Source organism: Myzus persicae, unplaced genomic scaffold (genome assembly GCF_001856785.1).
Source record: "Myzus persicae strain clone G006 unplaced genomic scaffold, MPER_G0061.0, whole genome shotgun sequence".
Lineage (NCBI taxonomy): Eukaryota > Metazoa > Arthropoda > Insecta > Hemiptera > Aphididae > Myzus > Myzus persicae.
The window spans coordinates 452,571-472,239 of record NW_019100891.1 but is presented as its reverse complement, the minus strand read 5'-3'; the positions used below and the strand labels follow the sequence as shown (position 1 = coordinate 472,239).

The following is a 19,669-nucleotide window of genomic DNA, read 5'->3' as shown; positions in this document are numbered from 1 at the left end:
CAACAGAAAATTAAACTATTTTATTAAATTTTATGTAATTACGAAAAAAAAGCATAATAAGTATAATATATAGTATTTGACACGGCCGCTGGTAAACTGGTAAACTCGTAATTGTCACACTCACAGATAAGGATTGACGATAAAACTGAATTTGAACTTTGAACATCAACGAAAAGTAATAGATGATTATATTTTTGTATTATTTAAAAAAATAGCGCGACCCACCAAAAGTATAATCGCGACCCACAGTCTGGGAACCTCTGAGCTATAGTACTCCCATCCAAATTAATCACTCATGTATCAGTGACTTGTCAGTTGTCGCATTAGATTCCCTGGTAAGAAATAAACATTTAAAGTGGGTAAGTATAATAATATACACTTTACATACAATATAAATATAAAATCAAGCCCTGACGAAAAATCCATCCAAAATATAATTTTATTTTTGAAAGATACTGAACAGTACAATCTAATTTAAGTTATCATTATATGCAAAAACAAGCCAATGGTCACGTTATCGAGGCTTCTTTCTTAATAAAAAAAATTTATATACAAAAAATCAATTAAAAATAGTTTAATAAAAACCTATTTAATTTTAGATTCTATTCTATAATGCAAAATATTAATAAATATTTGAATATTATAATAAAATTTAAGGAAGATGAATTAAAAAAAAAAATTTGATATGTAGTCTTTCTTCAAGGGGGGGGGGGAGACACATTGATATCATGATGACATTTTCAAATTGTTTTATTCCAATTTGTGTTACAATTTAAAACTCTTAAGTCTATTAATGTATTTATTGACACTATACTCGTCTTGTTGGAATCAATCCAATGCTATTTTAGTTATCAAACATTTTTTATAATATATTACAAAAAAATAAATATTATGTTATGTACGTATTATCACATTCAATATGTTTATTTTATTTTTCAATAACAAATTCGTTAAGGATTTACATATTATATAAATGTATTATTATTATGAAAATATACATACTTAATTATTATACTATTAATTTCAAAATACATCACAGTGAGGTTAAAAAATACACACTTAAAGTTTTTAAATGTACAGCTTGTATAAAAATACCTTACAATGTCATTTAGGGAGTTAACAAGAGAAAAGGAGACTAAACATAATTTAAGATCTAGTATATCAGTCTTATCACAAATTTAAATATTATTGTCTAGTAAATGTTAAGCTCGTAGTTCATCTTTTTAATATACAGTTTTACTTGTTTTACAAATTTCTTATCCAGGTTCCATTTATCTAATCGTCCCAAATGTTGTAGTTTTGAACATTTTTCAATGAATTTTATAACTGTTTGGTGATTAGTCTACAAATAAATTATTAAAATCATACATTATAATGTATTAAAGAATATGTTAAAGTTAAAACTTACAATCGGGTGTTCATCATTGAACGAAATCTCTAATCTTTTGAGATTATTGCACATTATTAAAGGGGGTCTCTCAAAAACTTGTGTATTCCAATAAAGATGTCTTGAATCACTATAAAGCTGAAATTGAAATTTATTGTAACTAAACATTTATAATGAATATTAGTTATTCTAGTGACAAAAACATACTTTGGCTTCTTCTAAACAAGGACAGTTTTCAAAAAACCAATTAATTGTTTCAACAGTTGGCATGTGTAATTCGATTGATTTCAGTTTTGTAAATTTTCCGACTGGCATTTCAAAAATATGTAAAAATCCTTTAAGCACTAATAAATTTGGACAACTAGCCAGGAGTTTGGCCACATCTATATCAGCTTCCTATAAATAATTTATTTTTATTAATTTATAAAATATATAACAACTAAAATTCTATGTAACGCTACAATATGACATTCATATAAATATAAATTATTTGATGAAACTTACCTGGTCAAGAATAGTGAGTTCAGACAAGTTGCGACCATAGTTAAACACAAAGTTGATAAAATGAAAATTCATCATGTAATCAAGATCAATAGTTAGTGTTTGTACACGGCCCCAAAACATGGATCCTTGTTCTGGATCTGCAAAATCTTCAGGCGTACAGACACATGATAGTCGGGTGTACAACTTTTTTAGGTATGGTAAACATTCTTTGAGTGAAGCTATTTTTTTGCCTGTTAGCTGCATATCATACAATTCAGTCAACTGGAATATACGTGGCTTGGGGGAGTTTTCCCATACGGTTACCAAAGCATCACCAATGTTCCTAATAACCAAGTGTATTTTACTCTATTTTTGTTCAAAAACATTCATGATTGTCATTATCTTACCTGAAGTATAGAAAACCACCTAAGGCTTTTAGGCTCTTGACACATGCAAGTATCATCAGTAAACTAGCATCTTCTGTATTTGTATCCTGAATCCTCAATTCTTCTAAAGTAAAACAGCAGTTATTCAACATTGACTTATTGTCATACATATGGCTGAGATGCTGACAGAGTAATTCGTTTGATACGTTTATTGTTTCCACATACACATCATTCTAAAAGCACATTATCCACATTAGACTTCGTAATGTATGGCATATTATAAAAAATAATTTTTACTTTAAACAATAGATGTTTGATGCCCGCTTCGTCAACATTCCATGAACCGGATACATCTAAATGTTTTAAACATAAAGCATGTTCACCAATAGTTTTCAATATTGCATTATCACAAATAGCACCGAGCTTTAAATGAACAAGTTTTGAAGCTAGACCTTCATGAAACGTTTTCTGAAGATTATACATTGAAGCGTACACGGCTGGAGTGTAGTTATTTTTACTTGACATCTACAAAAAAATATTAGGCAATTAATTATAAATGTTCAAAATGCATAAGGTACCAATGAGTGCTCACTTGAAAGGTCACAGACAGTTCTTTGAGATGAGTATTATTACGGTTCAATATAGAAACAAATTCTTCGAATTCAGTTTCCATACCTGCGTGAAGATATAAAGGTGGTAATCGAGCAACCCCAATGTCCAACATGGCGTTTAATATTATTAACCATATGCTAAGTTTAACACTCAATATTTTTATGTATGGATTTGTGTCAATCATTACACAGTTTAGTTCACTCCAAATTTCATTATCTTTTTCACCATTATCCCTAAATGAACATAATAATATGTTATTAATAAATCACACAATTTAGTATTGTATATTATATTTATTTTAAATATAAAAGGATGAGAGTTAATCAATTTGAGTCTTGGATTTGTAAGTTAAAATCCCTTGTTCTGGATTTACCATAACATAATACTAATCATTAATTAATATACAAATCTGATAATTCATTTAAATTTTGACTTACAATAGAACTTTGGTGTAGTTCAAAATGTTGGTTCTGGCCCAAGCATGTACATTATTAATAAAATATTCACGCGATCCATTTACATCTTTTTTCATATTGTTAGATATGTTTAGTATGTGTTTGCATGCCTGTTCTAGTGCTAAAGATTGTAGACTTTTTACAGAATTGTATGGAGGCATCTTGATTAAAGTTGTTGCAATATCTAAAATAAAACAAATAAGAAAAAAACACAACAGTTTTATATTAATTAATATTTAATTTGTACTTTAGACACTAATATAGGCGTTCCATTTGCTTAAAAAGTTCTAGATAAAATTTTTCTAAAATAAAATCTGACACATTAAATAGCTTTAGTTAACTTATTTAAATGAGTGATGTCAATGCAAATATTTGAAAGAATTACTGCCAAATGGTGCTGAAATAACAAAACTATAAAAATCCTAATTAATAAACAAATCTGGTTAAAATCTTAGTGAACTCTGAAAAGAGTAACATACTGTTTCAAATGCTTTAATATTTTTACAACACAAGAGTTACATATGTATATAAGGATAGGAGCAGACTGAATTTGTCACAAATGATTAGAAGTAAATAGGAAAAAAACAATAACCATTACAAAACCGATAGAAATGATAAAACAAAGTTGAATATTATAATTCGATCACCCCAAGACTTGTTCAATTATCCAGAAAAAATGAGTCAACTTTAAAAAAAATCATAATCAGACAGTATCCACATCATTGGATAAACACATATTGGTGAAAAATCAATCTCCTAAACAATGACCTACCTAGGATGCTGATGTTCTGATCATCACTGGATAATATTGATATCAAATACTAGTTAATACCGCCAGAACGATAAAAACTATTCGAAAACAAACGAAAATGCTAACCCGTCTACCAATGTCAGTTGAATATTCTTTTTTGTTTTTTACTAACCTATCTCCTAATACAACAATGAACATCGGTTAAACCCAATTAACACAATATTAACTCATAATATTTAAAAGATACTCACATGGAGAAGAATGAGACAACAATGACGAATTTCGTCAACTCCTTCAACTTGACACTGAAAGTGGCATTTGATTTTTAAATCGCATGCGCTGCTCTTGTCGCTAATTCGGCTGAACTGTTTGTTTTTTTTATTATAAGCTCGGACGTCAGCGTATCGGCGGCGGCAGGTCAGTGCGGTGCGTGCCGGATCAAGTGTTCGGTAACACTAAGGTAGTTAGTTAGGTACGTTGGTACCGTTGACTGTTGTTACGTGAGTACCTGGCTACTTGCGTCCAGTCTTCCAGAGACGAAATTCATCCGTTTTGTTTTCGTTTCCGTCTCCCTCACTCAACCTGTTCACCTCTTTCTCACAGCGGGTTACTTTTTACTCCGCTTTTTTGCACGTCCTGTCTGCTTAGATTCTGTTGTTCCCTCTAATTGCCACGACCAGTTGGGAGGCGAAGGAGTAAGAAGAAAATATTCGAGTGGGGGCCGTCGTGGTAAGGGAGAAGGGAGACGAGATCACGATAATCACCGAATTTTAAAACTTATGACGGCGGAAGATTTATATCATAAGTTCGTTATCTACGATTCTCGTACGCGGTCGGCCGGCCGGATGAGCTTCTTTTGCGTGAGTGTTGGACGCAGAAAATACTATGTCTTCCGGGTGTACCTACCAACCTATTTAGATTTTCGATTATAGACAATATTAGACTGTGCCACTGTGACCGTGACGACTGGCGACTGGCGAGTGGCGATGATGATAATGATTGTGATGATGAAAAATGATATATAGTAATAATAAGAGTAAAATCACGGTCTAGTTCCGCTTTTGATAACGCGTATCACTGTAGTTTACGATGAGGTCACACCACAGTGCACAGACTAATATTAAAAATTTAATTTAAATTATTAATATTTTATTCTGTGCCCATATTATAGTTATAAACAGCAACTAAATAGACAATGGCCTCATTGATTGAAATTTGAAGTTAGCCTTCATGTACTCGTATACAAAGCTGCAATCAGACAATGTTTACATTTTATGTAAATCTATATTTGTACGTTATAGCTATCTATAGGTATGTTTAGATATTACGTATTATATCAATGGACTATGCGTCTGTACCTATAATTTACTTATGAGTAAACACTGACTGCTTGGCAAATGTCGTTATGGTAGCACAAATTTATATACCTATTATATTATATTCTGGGTTAATATTTATATAAGCTATAAGTTTATTTTAATAGTAACAACAAGAAGGCTAGTTTTTTTTTAAAATCTTTAAATTCGTTGGTCCAAGCCGGTGTGAAAAAAAGCACCGGGATATTGAACCATAATTATTTCGTAGAGCAAACATCCCGGTACCTACCGTTTTTTTCCACGCCTATTTGATCGACCGAATTTCTTGTATATTTATGGTTGTACCGCAAAGGCATAGAACATATCACTGATCGTAGAATACGTTCTATATTTTATTAGAATATTTATCCTCAGTTACTTGTCTATGGTTGTCGTTCTTCATATTATCCAATACTCAATTGATAAAAATATGATTATTATTACCGTGATTGTCCGTCTCAGTCTCTGTAGGACGTAGGACCGCGGTCGGTCGTTCACTCCATTAAAACACGCATCTTGGGGTCTAAGACCTGAGCCTCGCTGTGTTGTTTATTGTATTGGGTCAATGGCAGTTGTTCGACCGACATTTGAACTCGTACCCGCGCCGTATACTCTTCCACAATATTAACCCCTCCTGGCCCCCCGACCATACCACGGCATTGACCTGACACCGCCGTACCGCGGTCGCCTTGACGATAATATGTAAATGAGTTTAAATTTACATTTTACACGCTAATTCACGAATTTCTCCCCTCTGTACCCGACGCTCCCGTAATCCCGTACCAAACACCTAGGTAATTAGCGAAATTATAAATTTTAAAAATATTGTGTACACTGGGCGCCTATCTATCAACAGGTGACATTTGTCTCTAAAATCAAATATTAATGTAGTCGAACTGTTCGTCTCAAAAACAGCTACTCAATATGTCACCCTATAAAAGCAGGTAATCCCACAAGGAAGCGACATCGCCCCTTTCCTATACTCTGTTTTCACCCATGATATCCCAAAGTCATTCTACATACGCTGACGATACTCTAATATTTGCGTCACACCATCGCGATGCAGAAATTGCTAGCTTAAGGATCCAAAATCAACTTATGGGCAAATCGTTGGAAAAAAAATAAACGAAACCAAATCAATTCACGTAACATTCACTTTACGAAACTCTGACTGCCCTCCAGTTTCGCATAACAACAAAGTCCTACCAACAGCAAATGAAGTCAAGTACTTAGGGCTCACATTTGACAAACGTCTTACGTGGGGCCCACACCTAAAACTAAAGTGTAAACAAGTTAACTCCAGGTTGCACCTCTTTAGACCCCTTTTAAAATCTAAACTATCCCTAAAAAACAAGTTGACAATATATAAAGCGATAATCCGTTCGGTATGGCTCTATGGCATTCAGCTATGGGGGCCTTCAAAGCCTTCCAACACCAGAACTCTACAAGCTTTTCAATCAATATGCTTACGTCTAATAACCTCCTCTCCCTGGTACGTAACAAATAAAAATCTCCACAAAGATTTAAAACTACCTACTCTTAACGATTTGGCCAAATCCCATTATACCACATTCTTTTCCAAACTACGTACACACCCATTATAATCCTTTAATCCAAAAATTATCCCCTGCGACACACGCTCCCAGGAGACTAAAAAGGCTGTGGCCCCGAGACATGCTCAACGCATAAAAAAAAAAAAAAACAATTAAATAATACCAAATAGTTAACTTAATGTAATTTCTTGTCAGGTGGCACTACTGAGAGTCTTCCAATACTAATATTTTTATGTTATAAAAAAAAAATTTGTCATTATACTTACTGATTATTGTAAATATATTCTTCTTAATAAAAACAAAAAAAATATGTGGTCTCTACATCTAGTATTTTTTTTGGTTACGTGTAAAATCTCGAACTTCGTAATAGGTACATTTTAACCACGTTGTACCACCTGTAAAAAATATCTGGTGCCTTGCCTGTTAATAACAGCCAATAGGTACAGCGCCATGATAGCGGCTTAATATTTTATATACTACAAAAACTATATTGCTTTTATGAGATTCAGAATTAACATTTCTAAATATTGCTCTTTTCAATTATTGTTAATAATTGATAACTGAACTATTTTAATTTTTCTTTTCCGAAAGACTTGACATTTTTGTACAAGAATTCTCTTATTCCACAGTTCCAAATCATATAGCAACTACGTATTAACTATTTAACTCTCAAATTATAAAAAAATAAATTGCTAAAAGTAATATAAATAAATCATTAAATATCCTTAGAAAAAGAGGTTGAAATACCGTTTTACAGGATTTAATGACAAGGTACACTGAAAACTCATATTATACAACAGATTTCGCTGTTTTTTTCGAATGAAAACGAAATAATTTCCTGTTTGGTCATTAATCGAAGGTGTTTATAAAAATGACGTTAACCTAGGTTTGAAAAAAATAAATACTATTTTCTTAATCCTGCAAACGCAGCTCTAAGATTAACTCAATAAGACAAAAAATAAGGCACTAAAGAAACATGAAATATTGGAAAAATTAACAAACAGAGGTGTAGCTAAATTGCCAACACAAACCGCCGTGGTGTCGTCAAGCTGTGTGATCATAATTTATTGTTTTATTAAAATGTTTATTGGAAAAATAGAGTCATAGAAATAATTGTATTTTAGATTATAAGTCGAAGCTTATTTTATTATTGTAGTGTGTCATTAATTTGCAGGTTACTTATAAAATGTGATGTAGTATTAATCATTATTTATTAGTTTTATTATAGATTCAACAACAAACGTTTGCATTAAAAATTATTCGCAGTATAAACGAGAAATGTATAGAAATACAAGTTTTACTTTATATTTTTGTCAGGGGACGGATTCCACCTTCGACTGTGGGTGAGTTGCGGCGCGGCCGGCCCGAGTAATTATCATTATTCATTGAAATTGTGATGAACTTGATGAACTTGGCAGATGCGGTGTTGGATATACAAACGAATTACTCCATAAACGAAATGTTCGAAACGTATGGGGATCATTGAACGATTGAACTCGATATGATATCTAACTTAATTAAACTTATCATATTGAGTTTAATGATGAGAAGTTATATCTTTATATAGTATGATAGAGATAATATTATAGAATATAGATCGTTTTAATCTATTATATCTGCCGTATGACCTGGATCTATGTCGATTTCATTGAAGGCAAAGTTGGTGGAGGAAAATCAAAAGTTTTAGACTTACTAAACTATATAATATAATGATACAGATTACAGACGGTAGTCATTATTCAAAATATTTTTTGGATTGCCATTTTTGGATTCTGAAAACAACATAGACTGCTTTATAAACTTTTTTTTACCACTTTTTGGCAATACAGCCTGCTGAAATGACCAGATTGTGAAATTTACTGACTACATTTTTGAAAACTATATTTCACAGGACGCTATGTCTCTCCCCCCCGAATATTTGGGAACAGTTTACTGCTAGCTGCAACCGTACTACTAACAGCTGTGAACAGTGGCGTCGGAGAAGGGGGGCAGAGGGGGCAATTGACCCCTCGGATATAATCCAAGGGGGCCAAAGTATACTTTTGCCCCTCCCCTACTACATTAAAATTAAAGAGTATACAATCGTAAATTACGTAATACGTTTAATTTATACGTTTACTTATACAAAATTGGTCTCATTTTCATGAATATCGAATATGTGCTATAATATTATTATTATTATTATCGATTTATTATTTATTATTATAACATAATACTTTATAAACAATATATATTGTATATATGGTTTTTGTAACAAAAATTTTGTATACCTATTGTTTATTTTATTTTGTTTAGTTGTAAGATACTTTAATTGTTGAGCCAAATTTTTATTAAGGCTAAATAAAATAAAAAAAAAATTTAAAAAATACATAACAAACATTCTGAGTAAATCTTATAGACATTTTTTGTCGGATTGCTTTATCAACTTATATTGGGAAATTCCTCGACTAGCCACTACAGTGTTCTCAAAACATACCATATTGTTTATTATTGGAATATCATTAGACTATTTATAGGTTTTTACAGCTTATATACGTCGTTTACGATTAGGTTCCGATTGGCAATTAGTGATTACTGATTACTGATTACTGATTACCACTATTAAATGAGTACGCTGTCGACTGTCGTAGTGTCACCAGTATAATTGTTTGTTGTAACTAAGTTTAATTGTTTAAAATCCTTAAATACGTTCCACATACCTGCATTCTGCAATGGCGGTTCCCAATCCCCCAAAAAATATCAAAGACTTCTTCAAACCGAAAACAGTCACAAATAAATATATAATAATTGTTAGGTTTTTTTATGTCTTGCCCCCCCCCCCCTCATGAAAAATAGTTCCTGCGCCACAGGCTGTGAATGTGTTCATTGAAAACTAAACATGTGTCGTTCTACACTAGCCATCCTAACATAGGTGATACGTATTTAACTTCGTTGATGTGTTACTAGGAGTTAAATCTGAAACATACATAAAATGCAGAAGTAAAAGTATAAGAACAAAAGATGACAAAGCATGGGCTAAAAGAAATAGAGAATTTTTGAGAATCGTTGAGTTTTAAGTTTTTGCCAAAACAATAGTTAGGTTAGGTTAGGTATGATTATAATATAATCATATAAGAAAACTTTTTATTTTTTTTAACATTATTATCATGTGACATATTACATAATATATTCTAGAAATGCAAAACAATATTAATGCACGACAATATTAGAAAATACGTAATATTAATAATTAATTAGTGAATTTGTATTGTGGTGTTTATATATAAAGCATCTACTATATATTATATAGTATATATATTTGGCTATTCAGACAATTATTATTATTATTTTTTATACATAAGACATAACTAAGTTATAAAAATAAAAATTTAATTTTAAATCTATGAAATTGATATTAGGAAAAATAAATAAATTAACGTGACTTTAAAATAAATTAACTCGTTAAGTTAGGAATTATTTAAAAAAAAGAAACTCATTAAGTTAGAAGTTACTTTTGAAAATAAAAATAACTCGTTAAGTAACTTAGTTAAAACTGTTAAAAGTAACTTAACTTTTACTTTTTAACTCGTTATTGAGCCTTGTTAAACACGATAAATGTCTACATTATTGTATTCATTTCAATTTTTCGTTTTGTGTCATTTTGTACCTATTTATTTTTATTTTTCTACTTAAAACTATATTGCTGTATAGTAGGCTTGTTGACAAGTTCAAATAGTTTTTAATTTTTAAAATCGGACTAGTGAAACTGTGGAAGTACTCAAATTGCTATGAGGCGTTTGTATTTTCTAGTACGTTCGCAAGTGTGGCGGTATTTTTTTTGCCCTACTGAGGTGTGGATAACGTTCAAGACATGCTCGTTTTCGTATCACACACTATATTGGTAAGAGCGCGCTCCAGTACTGTTTATCATGAACTAAGATATCTTAGTTCATGCTGTTTATCAATCTCGATGTTGTAGTCTGTAATCAGTTAAGATAATACGACGTGGGATATAATGAGATAAACATTAAATAAATACCTAACAAAACTGTATTTTCAAAAAATTTCGTTAACATTAATATAATTTTATACTTAGGTGTCTATTTTTCAAAATGATAGTTTAAAGTACTTTAAACACTGTTACGACTTTTTAGATTGCAATTATGTCGTCGTCTTCGGCCCGTACATATGAGTGGAATTGGTGAGTGAGACAAATGTGTCTGTTACCATAATCTGTCAAATCCAAATAAATCAATACATATTTTATTATTTTCCGTATTGTGTTAACTCAACAGGTACAGTAAACCAATTATTGATTACAAGCGTAAACAAAAATGTGTACTAGAAAAATGTGATGTAAATCATCCACTGAAAAGTTTAACTGAAGTATGTAATTCTATGTTGTTACTTATTAAATATGTGTACTCAATTACGATTTCAAAACAATGTAATTGTGTTATTAATTTTTGGCTAAAATCAGAATTATATGTTTATGGCAATTGAATGTATGTAAAAATAACAGTATTAGCTGTGTAATAGAAGGTATAATTTTTATTTATACATCAATAAGTGCAAGAAAACAATAGATCCTATATTATCTTATTTTAAAGTTTTGATTTTTTACTACCTAATTTAAGAATTATTAAATTAAATAAAAATGTATAAAACAAATTTGTATTTCTCATTTATATTATTTGAGTAATATGTTTAGTTTCAAATAAATAACTTTCATAAATCATAATTATTATTTTTTCTCATTACTCAATATATAACAACCAATTATTTTTATTTTTTTACTCGTGTTTACGATACAAATATTACTATTATTAACATTTAAATATTTTTTTTAGGTTACCAGTAAAAATGTTCATGTTAATGATCCCTTATCTTCCACTATTACTTATGGAGATGATCCACTCAGTCGACCTGCCCAGTTAATTCCTACTGATTTTGATGAGACAGATAATGGTTGTATTGATGACATTCAACCTTGGTCTCATTTTAAACAGAGTATATTAAACAGTTATACAACTTCTGAAAAGCTGTCATTTCATGCATGTGAGTAAATTAATTAAATTTGGTGATATGTTGAAATAATACTATTTTGTCACAATCATAAATATTATCATTATTTCAGTTTCAAAAAGTCTGCAGAGTGCTACAATACGATCGCGTCTAGAAGAACTGGAAGAATTTGATGATCAGATGGAGTATTCAGAAAAAGAACTATACGACCTAACGCAACAAGAATTTGTGACACACATGGACAACTTAGGTAAAGAAATTATAGAGGCATGGAATAATGAACAAAGAGTGAAAGCGTTGAAAATAGTTATACAGGTATTTATCAGTTTTAGTTGTAATCAATAAGTTTTTTTTAACTTGTATACACATCAGTAAACAATTTTTCAGTGTACCAAAATTTTAAGCTACACATCACCATTGCAATTTTATCCAAGTAAATTTGTCTTAGTAACAGATCTATTAGACTTATTTGGAAATCTAGTATTCAAGAGGCTTCAATCTAAATCAGAAATTATTGAGTATGATATATTCAAATATATTAGATATACAGAGCGATTAATCATGTATACTCACTACCATATTTTCCTTTAATTTAAATTTATTCAAATTTTTATTTTTGAAATTGTTTTATATATTTAAGGACCATATTTTCAAATACTAAAACTTTATTTATAATTTAAAAAGTTTCTTGTGGTGATACCAACTTCTTTTTTTTAGGTGAAATATACAATTTTTTTCCTATAAATTGTTAATCCAAAGATTTTTTCGAAAATGTTGATATAATTAAGTCAAAATGTTACTATAGTTTTGAATTAATTAACTTTGTGTGCTAAAGACAACAATAATAATGGGTTTTAATTATATGAAGCCTTGATTTAAGCATTTTAAGAATTATTTATTTATTATAAGATAGATTATGAGATATTGGTATTTTTACATGATTCTCTGAGCATAATAAATGATTTAATATTATATCCAATATTTCATCTATTTCATAATTGTTAAAAACAATTTTTAAGGATCATTATTTAAAATGTAAAGTATCCTATATAAATTTGAATAACTTAAGAAACTATTATTTACAATTTCAAAATACTGTTTGCTTAACAATTTACAATAAAAAAGGTTGGTTATTATTTGAAAAAAAGAAGGTTGTAAAATGGTCGTTAAGTATACTTAAAAATTCCAAAAGTTGGAAGTTGAATAAATTCATTATTAAAAGAAAAAAATGGTGTGATAAGTGTGATGAGTAAATTGTCCTGTATATTTCAATACAGCATAAAAAACAAATTATTTACTATAACTATTTTTTACATTAGTGGTTGTGTAACGAAGCTTCCGGAAAAATTTACCCCCGACATGGTGCCAGATGCTGCCAAAGAAACTTGTCAAAATTGGTTTTTTAAAATTGCATCCATTCGTGAGCTTATACCTAGACTGTATATCGAAGCAGCTATTTTACGCAGTTATCGTTTTATTAAACCAGCGTTAGTTAGTGCTTAGTTATTTATCACAAACTTGTGATAATAATTTTATTTTTAACAGTGAACAAAATGCTGCTCTATTAAGACTTATAAAAATGGTTAGAGGTATTGGTAATCCATTAGTTGCATGGTATGCACGATGTTATTTGTGCAGAATTGGTGTTTTGACAAATCTAAGTGCAAATTATTTTGAAGAAAGCTTCAAAGATATCTTACTGACATATAAGCAGGTAAACTATAGTTCATTTTATGAGGTAAATTTGTCAAATTTTACTTTAACTGATTGAATGTATTTTTTTCTTCTAAGTTAAACAACAGATTTGTGTGCAAAGAGATTCAAACTCAAAATATGAACATGGAAAAATTTCTTCAACTTTTGTGCCCGGCATTAGAGTGGATAGTAAAGGGATTGAGTGCTGGTAAAGATCCACATAGTCTTGATGAGATTGTTAGGTGGTGTACTTTACAAAACCTCCAGTATGTTGTTTTAACATATAATATAATATATCGGTGGTGGTCAAATAATTTTGTTGCTGATTTTTTTAACATGCACCATTTGATCATTAAAAATATAATTTTTAGTTTAAATTATTAAAAATATTAAAAAATGGTCATGTAGGGATGTATATCCAATCGTGGATGTTTCTTTCTCACCCACCCTTGTTTGACCTCTTCTGTAATATTATTTATGCTTTACTAATTGTCTTATATATAGTACATATTATTTTTAATAGTGTACCTTTATTTTCAGTGGCCTTCTAATCAACACTATAGTGATCACATTTCCCGGGAATTACCTTTCAATGAAAGCAGAATATCTTATCAATTTAATAGCCAAATGGGAATATGATGGTTTGTTTCAATATTATAATTGTGTATTACCTACTTTAGGATGACTTTTATTTACCAATTATAGCATATTTTATTTTTATTAATTTTGTGTTTAGTGTTTCCGCAAACTTTAGTCATACAAAATCTTGGCATGAGTTTAAGGGGTCATTTGGTACCAAATGCACCAAATGTTTTTAGAGAAGCATGGAAGATGATGAATAAAGTTAAAGACTCTGAAAGGTTTATGGCATGCGCCGAAGCATGGATATACTTCATTGTAAAACATTTTAAGGTAAACTATTCATTACAGTTCACCAAAATTAATCATAGTTCTAATAAACTTAAAATGCATAATAGTAATCCAAGAATTTTATTGAAATAATGTTTTCATTTCATTTTCGTGTTTTATTTGTTTTTGTGATTCAAAAATCATTAACTTCTGAGAATTTAACTTTTCATTAGCTATTAATATTAGTATTTTGTATGTATGATATACATTTCAAAATATTTTGGCTCTTTTTATGCTATTTAAGAAAAGTTTTCTCTTTTTTTTATATAGTTTCTATTTATACCATTTTATTGTATGTTGGTATAGACTTATAAAGTTATAAGTTAATAACAGGTGACAGCTAGTTGTATTATAATAATCAGTAATTACTATTTACTATAATATTAGTGATACAATATATGCAATTTGTTTTTGCCAAAAATTAGTTCAACTTACTGTATTACTGATAGCAATATGAAATATATATAATAAAATATCCTAATAAATATAGATTGACTGTTTCTGCTCAGAATCATTTTTATTGTATACAATGATTTATCACTAAATTCAAACTTAACACATCCATTGCTGTGACTTACTCAATGATGAGGTACACTTGAGTACCCGACAACTGCTATGAAGCAGTGTGATTTCATACATTTTTAATACAGTTTTGAATTTTTATAATATTTAAATTATAGTTTATTTTAAAAATTCAATAAATACTCTCAACTATGACTACTTTGATATTTGATTATGTATTGTAATAACGACTGACCACTTACATTTTTTATTTCCTAAACCACTCATTGTTATTATTGTCTTGAATATGGAATTATCAACAATGACTGATTTTCAACATCAATAATAACATATATACCTATATAGTGCAGTTCTGATATATTCACAATCCATACATTGTTAGGTGTTAGAGATCTTTAATATTGTTAAAACTCATAAAATGCAAGATAAATTATTTTTGAAAAATTAAAACTCAAGTTTTTAACTATAATTTTAATTTAATTTTGTTATTAGTTATTACTATTGTTTGAGGCCACTTGCTATTATTGATACATAGTTCCAATTTTTAAAAATTATCAAAAGAGAATTAGTTGAAAAGTTATACATTATTTGAGTATAAATTTAAGCAATACAGTTATCAGTTATAATTTATTTTAAAAATATCAAATAAGTAGGTAATTATTGTTTTTATTTTAATTGTATGATAGTTTAGTGAATTTGAGTTCATATTATTAAAAGTCAGTGATTTTATTTTTAAGCCTTTACATTTTATTACATCTATATTATAATTTATATTTAATGATTAATAATGTTTATTACTTTAAGAATAAAGAAATAAGTGTTTTCATGGATGATATAACAAAACACCTGAGCAATCGTGTCGGAATAGAACGATTCCACACTCAGCTTCACAACATCTTGCAACATCTGCTGAATTACATAGAAGATTTTGAGGATACATTCCATATGGTGGGTTTCTTATCATCCAGATTTAAGTAAAGATGGATCAAAAACATTTAATATGTGTTTCTAGAACTATTTATTGCCATACTTGGACATGTTTGGATCGGACACAAACAAATCGGCAAGATGCAAGATCGTATTGGAAGCGTATCGGATGCGAGGTGAGAATGTCGCATCCAGTGACCCCGTGATCAACGACTGTCTGATGTACATGTGCAAGATCTTACATGATTCTGTCGAGTACGTAGTTTATGATCAACAACAAATACATCTAATTTTAAAATCGCCTTTGTTGTAATTATTATTTTTAGCTCGTTGACCGTCGAAGACGAAGTTCGTCAAATTAGCCGCCTAATAGCCTGTTTTATATTCCGCGTCGATTACGGCAATGATTTGGAGAAATATTTGAATTTTTATATGGAAGCCAGGGGAGCATTCATTAGGTTAGACTATGTGCAATCCGCGCTCGTACAGGTGAGACATTACTTCTCCCCCTCCATATTTAATTATGTACAATAGGTTACTAGGCCTTATTCTAGAAGACTTTTTTTCTTTTCCTATTGCATAAAGTAGGGCATTAATGAGGGAGTATAGAAGTGATTATTTTTTTAAATTGACAAATATACCTTTATATATTTTGTCATAATTATACTATACATTTATATACCTACTCTTAAGGATGGAAACATTAAAATGTTTGGATTTCAAATAATGAAATAACATTATAATGTTATTTTATTGTAACTACATTATTGGTAATTCCCACATCCCCACTGTTCATTAGAATAAGGCCTTCTTAAGATTAAAAACAGTTAAAACCTAAATATTTGTATAATGTGCTTTTCATCGACAATTTAGTGTGTCAACAAACTTATGGTCCTGTCTGTATCCGCCTCGAGGGCCCAGGTTAAGAACTCTTTTGCTCGGGCTTGCTCTGCTTACTGTTACATTACCATTCCGTCGATCACTTCACCGCTCGTCAAACTTCAACTATATATCTTAACTGGACAGACTTCTCTGCTGAATGGATGTCTCGGACAAGGTATGGATCGCTAATGATATATAATGTGTAATATTGTGTATCCATAAGCGCAAGTTGAGAGAGTGCTATGATTTTATCAAAACTACTCTATTTTTTTTATTTTTTGAATGATGTTAATATTACATCTAGTGACTAATATTGTTTTATGTACATATATAGAGAGATGAGTTGATCAATATAAATCAACCACTTACAAACAATTAATCTAAATTGCGCCTATATCCGGGAAGAAAAAACTATTTGATTAATCGATTGTCAAAATTTATAAGGATAACATCTACAATTTTAAATGCATACATTTCAATAAATAAATGTTTATAGAATTTGTCATACAAAAAAAAAAATAAAGCTTTAGAGGACACCACACCCGTATGTGTTGTCTTACAAACGCGTAACATACCAAATTTATACTCAGCAGTTCATGTTTATCCGTCAGCTTAAAAATTAGAGTGAATCGACCTATTATGAAACTTGATAGTAAGAACTTATCTGTGTTTTGTTGCAAGTTTTTTTATGATAATTTAGTTTTAAAGTGAGATATGAGTGTATAATAAATGTTAATTAAAAATGCTTGTAACTCACTTAAAAACTGAATTATTGTAAAAAAACTCCCAACAAAACACTGATTAAGTTCTTACCATCAAGTTTCAAAATAAGTCGATTCACTCTAATTTTTAAGCTAATGGCATAAAACGTGAACTGCTGAGTGTATATTTGGTATGTTACGCGTTTGTAAGAGGGAGATAACAAATGCCGGTATGGCGTCCTTTTAACAAAGTAGATCATGGATTTTATGGAGTATAGTAAATAATATGTTTTTTCATAGTCAAATTTTGGTTTTTTTCACGTCAATAGTACATCATCTTAACCTTATTACTTATTAGTATATCTACTTACCGACAAATTTTATAGTTGTATTTTTATTGAAATTTATCAGTTTTAAATTATAGGTATAATCTTAATATTTATAAACTTTGGTCATCGGTTTTAAATCATAGGGTTTTATCAGCCTATATCCTGCATTTGCGACTTAATTGTGCAGTGCATCGATAATAAAGCACAAATCGAGTATCTCAGATGTTCCATATTCAATTTATTTCAGCGGATGCGTGTCTTAAAGCAGCGTCCACAGTGATCAGTGATTTCCCGGCGACGTTGGAAGTGGATGGACTTGTCTTCAACGCCGAACCTATACTCGTGTCATGCATAAAGCAAATGCTGTCGATTTTGCTTGTTGTGCCGGTAATATACACACCCAACGTTGTACACTGTGAATTGTACAATGTGCAATATGTATTAATTAATTAGTTATTAAAATTTATGATGTGTGTTCATCAGGACTGTCCCGATCTTGAAGTGTTGCACCAGGTGAAGCTACTGATCAGAGCGATTAGACAATATTCGTGGACTGATCCGATGCAACCGCACATGCTCTATTTGTACGTTCTAGACATACTGGCCACTGCAACTCTGGATACGTATCCTTACAGAATACCTGATGGCAAGTATCTATATAAACCTATTATAATACCATTTGAAAGTAAGGATCCAGGATGAGAGGCCGAAAAAACTATATCTACTTGATTTAAGAGACATCCCTAATAAGTCTTGATAAAAAAAATTTAAGTTCAGTCAAAAATCTTGGAAATGTAATACAAAGCTTAATAATATTAAAATATTGAAAATACATAAACTTGATTTTTGTTAGTGATAAACTGATAACCTTTTCACATTTTGACGAAATTCCTCAAAGTTCCCAACAATGGAAAATGTTCATGTATCTAATTAAAATTTTTAATTTTTAATAACTTAGGCTTGACAATTTTATATGAGGTTCCTCATAAGTTCTTACCAACTTTAAAATTTAAAAAATAATTATTCACAAGTTAATAAAATGGGGGCAAGTTGTGTCTCTCTTCTTTACATTCTACTACCCCCCAAACAAAGAAACAAGCTAGATCGGAGTATAATGAATGATGATAAATGAAAATATTGTAATCCTGCATCATATACCAAATTGTATGCTGCTAATATCTGTGATGCCTCTACAGTGGACTCCAACGATGTGCTGTACGGCCGTGAACCACAGTTTGTGGCTGATGTGGACTCGATTTGTACTGTGGTGTTGGACAATATACTTGAACGGTTGTATAGTCTGGTCGATAAGCCAAACAGTCAAGTAAGTTACAAAAAAGAATTAATATTGAAGTGATTGATGGCACTTAGGATTTTTTTTACAGACGAAATTGGCGTTTGAATTACTCCTGCATGTTGTTGTCAGAGCGGACTTAAACGAAATCCAAATGGCTACATTGGCAGTCAATCTTTGGAAGTTGTCAAAAAAAAACAAAACAGCCATGGACCCCAAGATAGAAGTAAATGTATTGATTAATGCTGTACATGCTTTGTTGCAATTGAACCAGTTATACTGTACAGACTAAATTTTATTTTACAGGAAAATATGATAACCTATATTAGAGAATTCTGCGAAAATGAAGAAGATGAAATTTATCATAAATTTATAAACAAGATCACAGGAAAGCCTATTAGATCTTCAAATAAAAACCAATAGA

The 19,669-nt window shown here is 30.2% G+C and overlaps 2 protein-coding genes across 3 annotated transcripts; one reads left to right on the top strand and one right to left on the bottom strand.

Moving 5' to 3' along the window:
- Positions 1-1,159: 1,159 nt before the first annotated feature.
- On the bottom strand, positions 1,160-5,066 carry LOC111026628. Of its 2 annotated transcripts, XM_022304743.1 has the most exons (9): positions 4,326-5,066; positions 3,306-3,507; positions 2,849-3,101; positions 2,554-2,781; positions 2,278-2,489; positions 1,892-2,213; positions 1,595-1,783; positions 1,409-1,525; positions 1,193-1,342 (listed from the first exon to the last, which is right to left on the bottom strand). In XM_022304743.1, the coding sequence occupies exons 2-9, from the start codon at positions 3,482-3,484 to the stop codon at positions 1,193-1,195; spliced, it is 1,650 nt and encodes a 549-aa protein (XP_022160435.1). In that variant the 5' UTR covers positions 3,485-3,507; positions 4,326-5,066. The 2 variants fall into 2 exon arrangements, with proteins under 2 accessions (XP_022160436.1, XP_022160435.1); XM_022304744.1 differs by lacking the exon at positions 4,326-5,066 and having other exon boundaries at positions 1,160-1,342; positions 3,306-3,484.
- Positions 5,067-10,972: 5,906 nt separating this feature from the next.
- LOC111026621 (UPF0505 protein C16orf62 homolog) lies at positions 10,973-19,669 on the top strand. Its single transcript, XM_022304737.1, has 19 exons — positions 10,973-11,162; positions 11,257-11,347; positions 11,812-12,019; positions 12,099-12,301; positions 12,374-12,504; positions 13,306-13,473; positions 13,532-13,700; positions 13,778-13,947; positions 14,222-14,322; positions 14,418-14,593; positions 15,917-16,060; positions 16,125-16,294; positions 16,366-16,528; positions 16,913-17,096; positions 18,199-18,338; positions 18,435-18,597; positions 19,148-19,275; positions 19,337-19,471; positions 19,552-19,669. The coding sequence occupies exons 1-19, from the start codon at positions 11,125-11,127 to the stop codon at positions 19,666-19,668; spliced, it is 2,799 nt and encodes a 932-aa protein (XP_022160429.1). The 5' UTR covers positions 10,973-11,124; the 3' UTR covers position 19,669.

Coding starts and splice junctions, on each gene's coding strand:
- LOC111026621 (XM_022304737.1), top strand. CDS start 11,125: ATGTCGTCGTCTTCGGCCCGTACATATGAGTGGAATTG. Junction 13,474..13,531: donor TATCGTTTTATTAAACCAGC/GTTAGTTAGTGC, acceptor TATTTTTAACAG/TGAACAAAATGCTGCTCTAT. Junction 13,948..14,221: donor TGTACTTTACAAAACCTCCA/GTATGTTGTTTT, acceptor CTTTATTTTCAG/TGGCCTTCTAATCAACACTA.
- LOC111026628 (XM_022304743.1), bottom strand. CDS start 3,484: ATGCCTCCATACAATTCTGTAAAAAGTCTACAATCTTTAGCACTAGAA. Junction 2,782..2,848: donor AACTGTCTGTGACCTTTCAA/GTGAGCACTCAT, acceptor ATTTTTTTGTAG/ATGTCAAGTAAAAATAACTA. Junction 1,526..1,594: donor CTTGTTTAGAAGAAGCCAAA/GTATGTTTTTGT, acceptor TTTCAATTTCAG/CTTTATAGTGATTCAAGACA.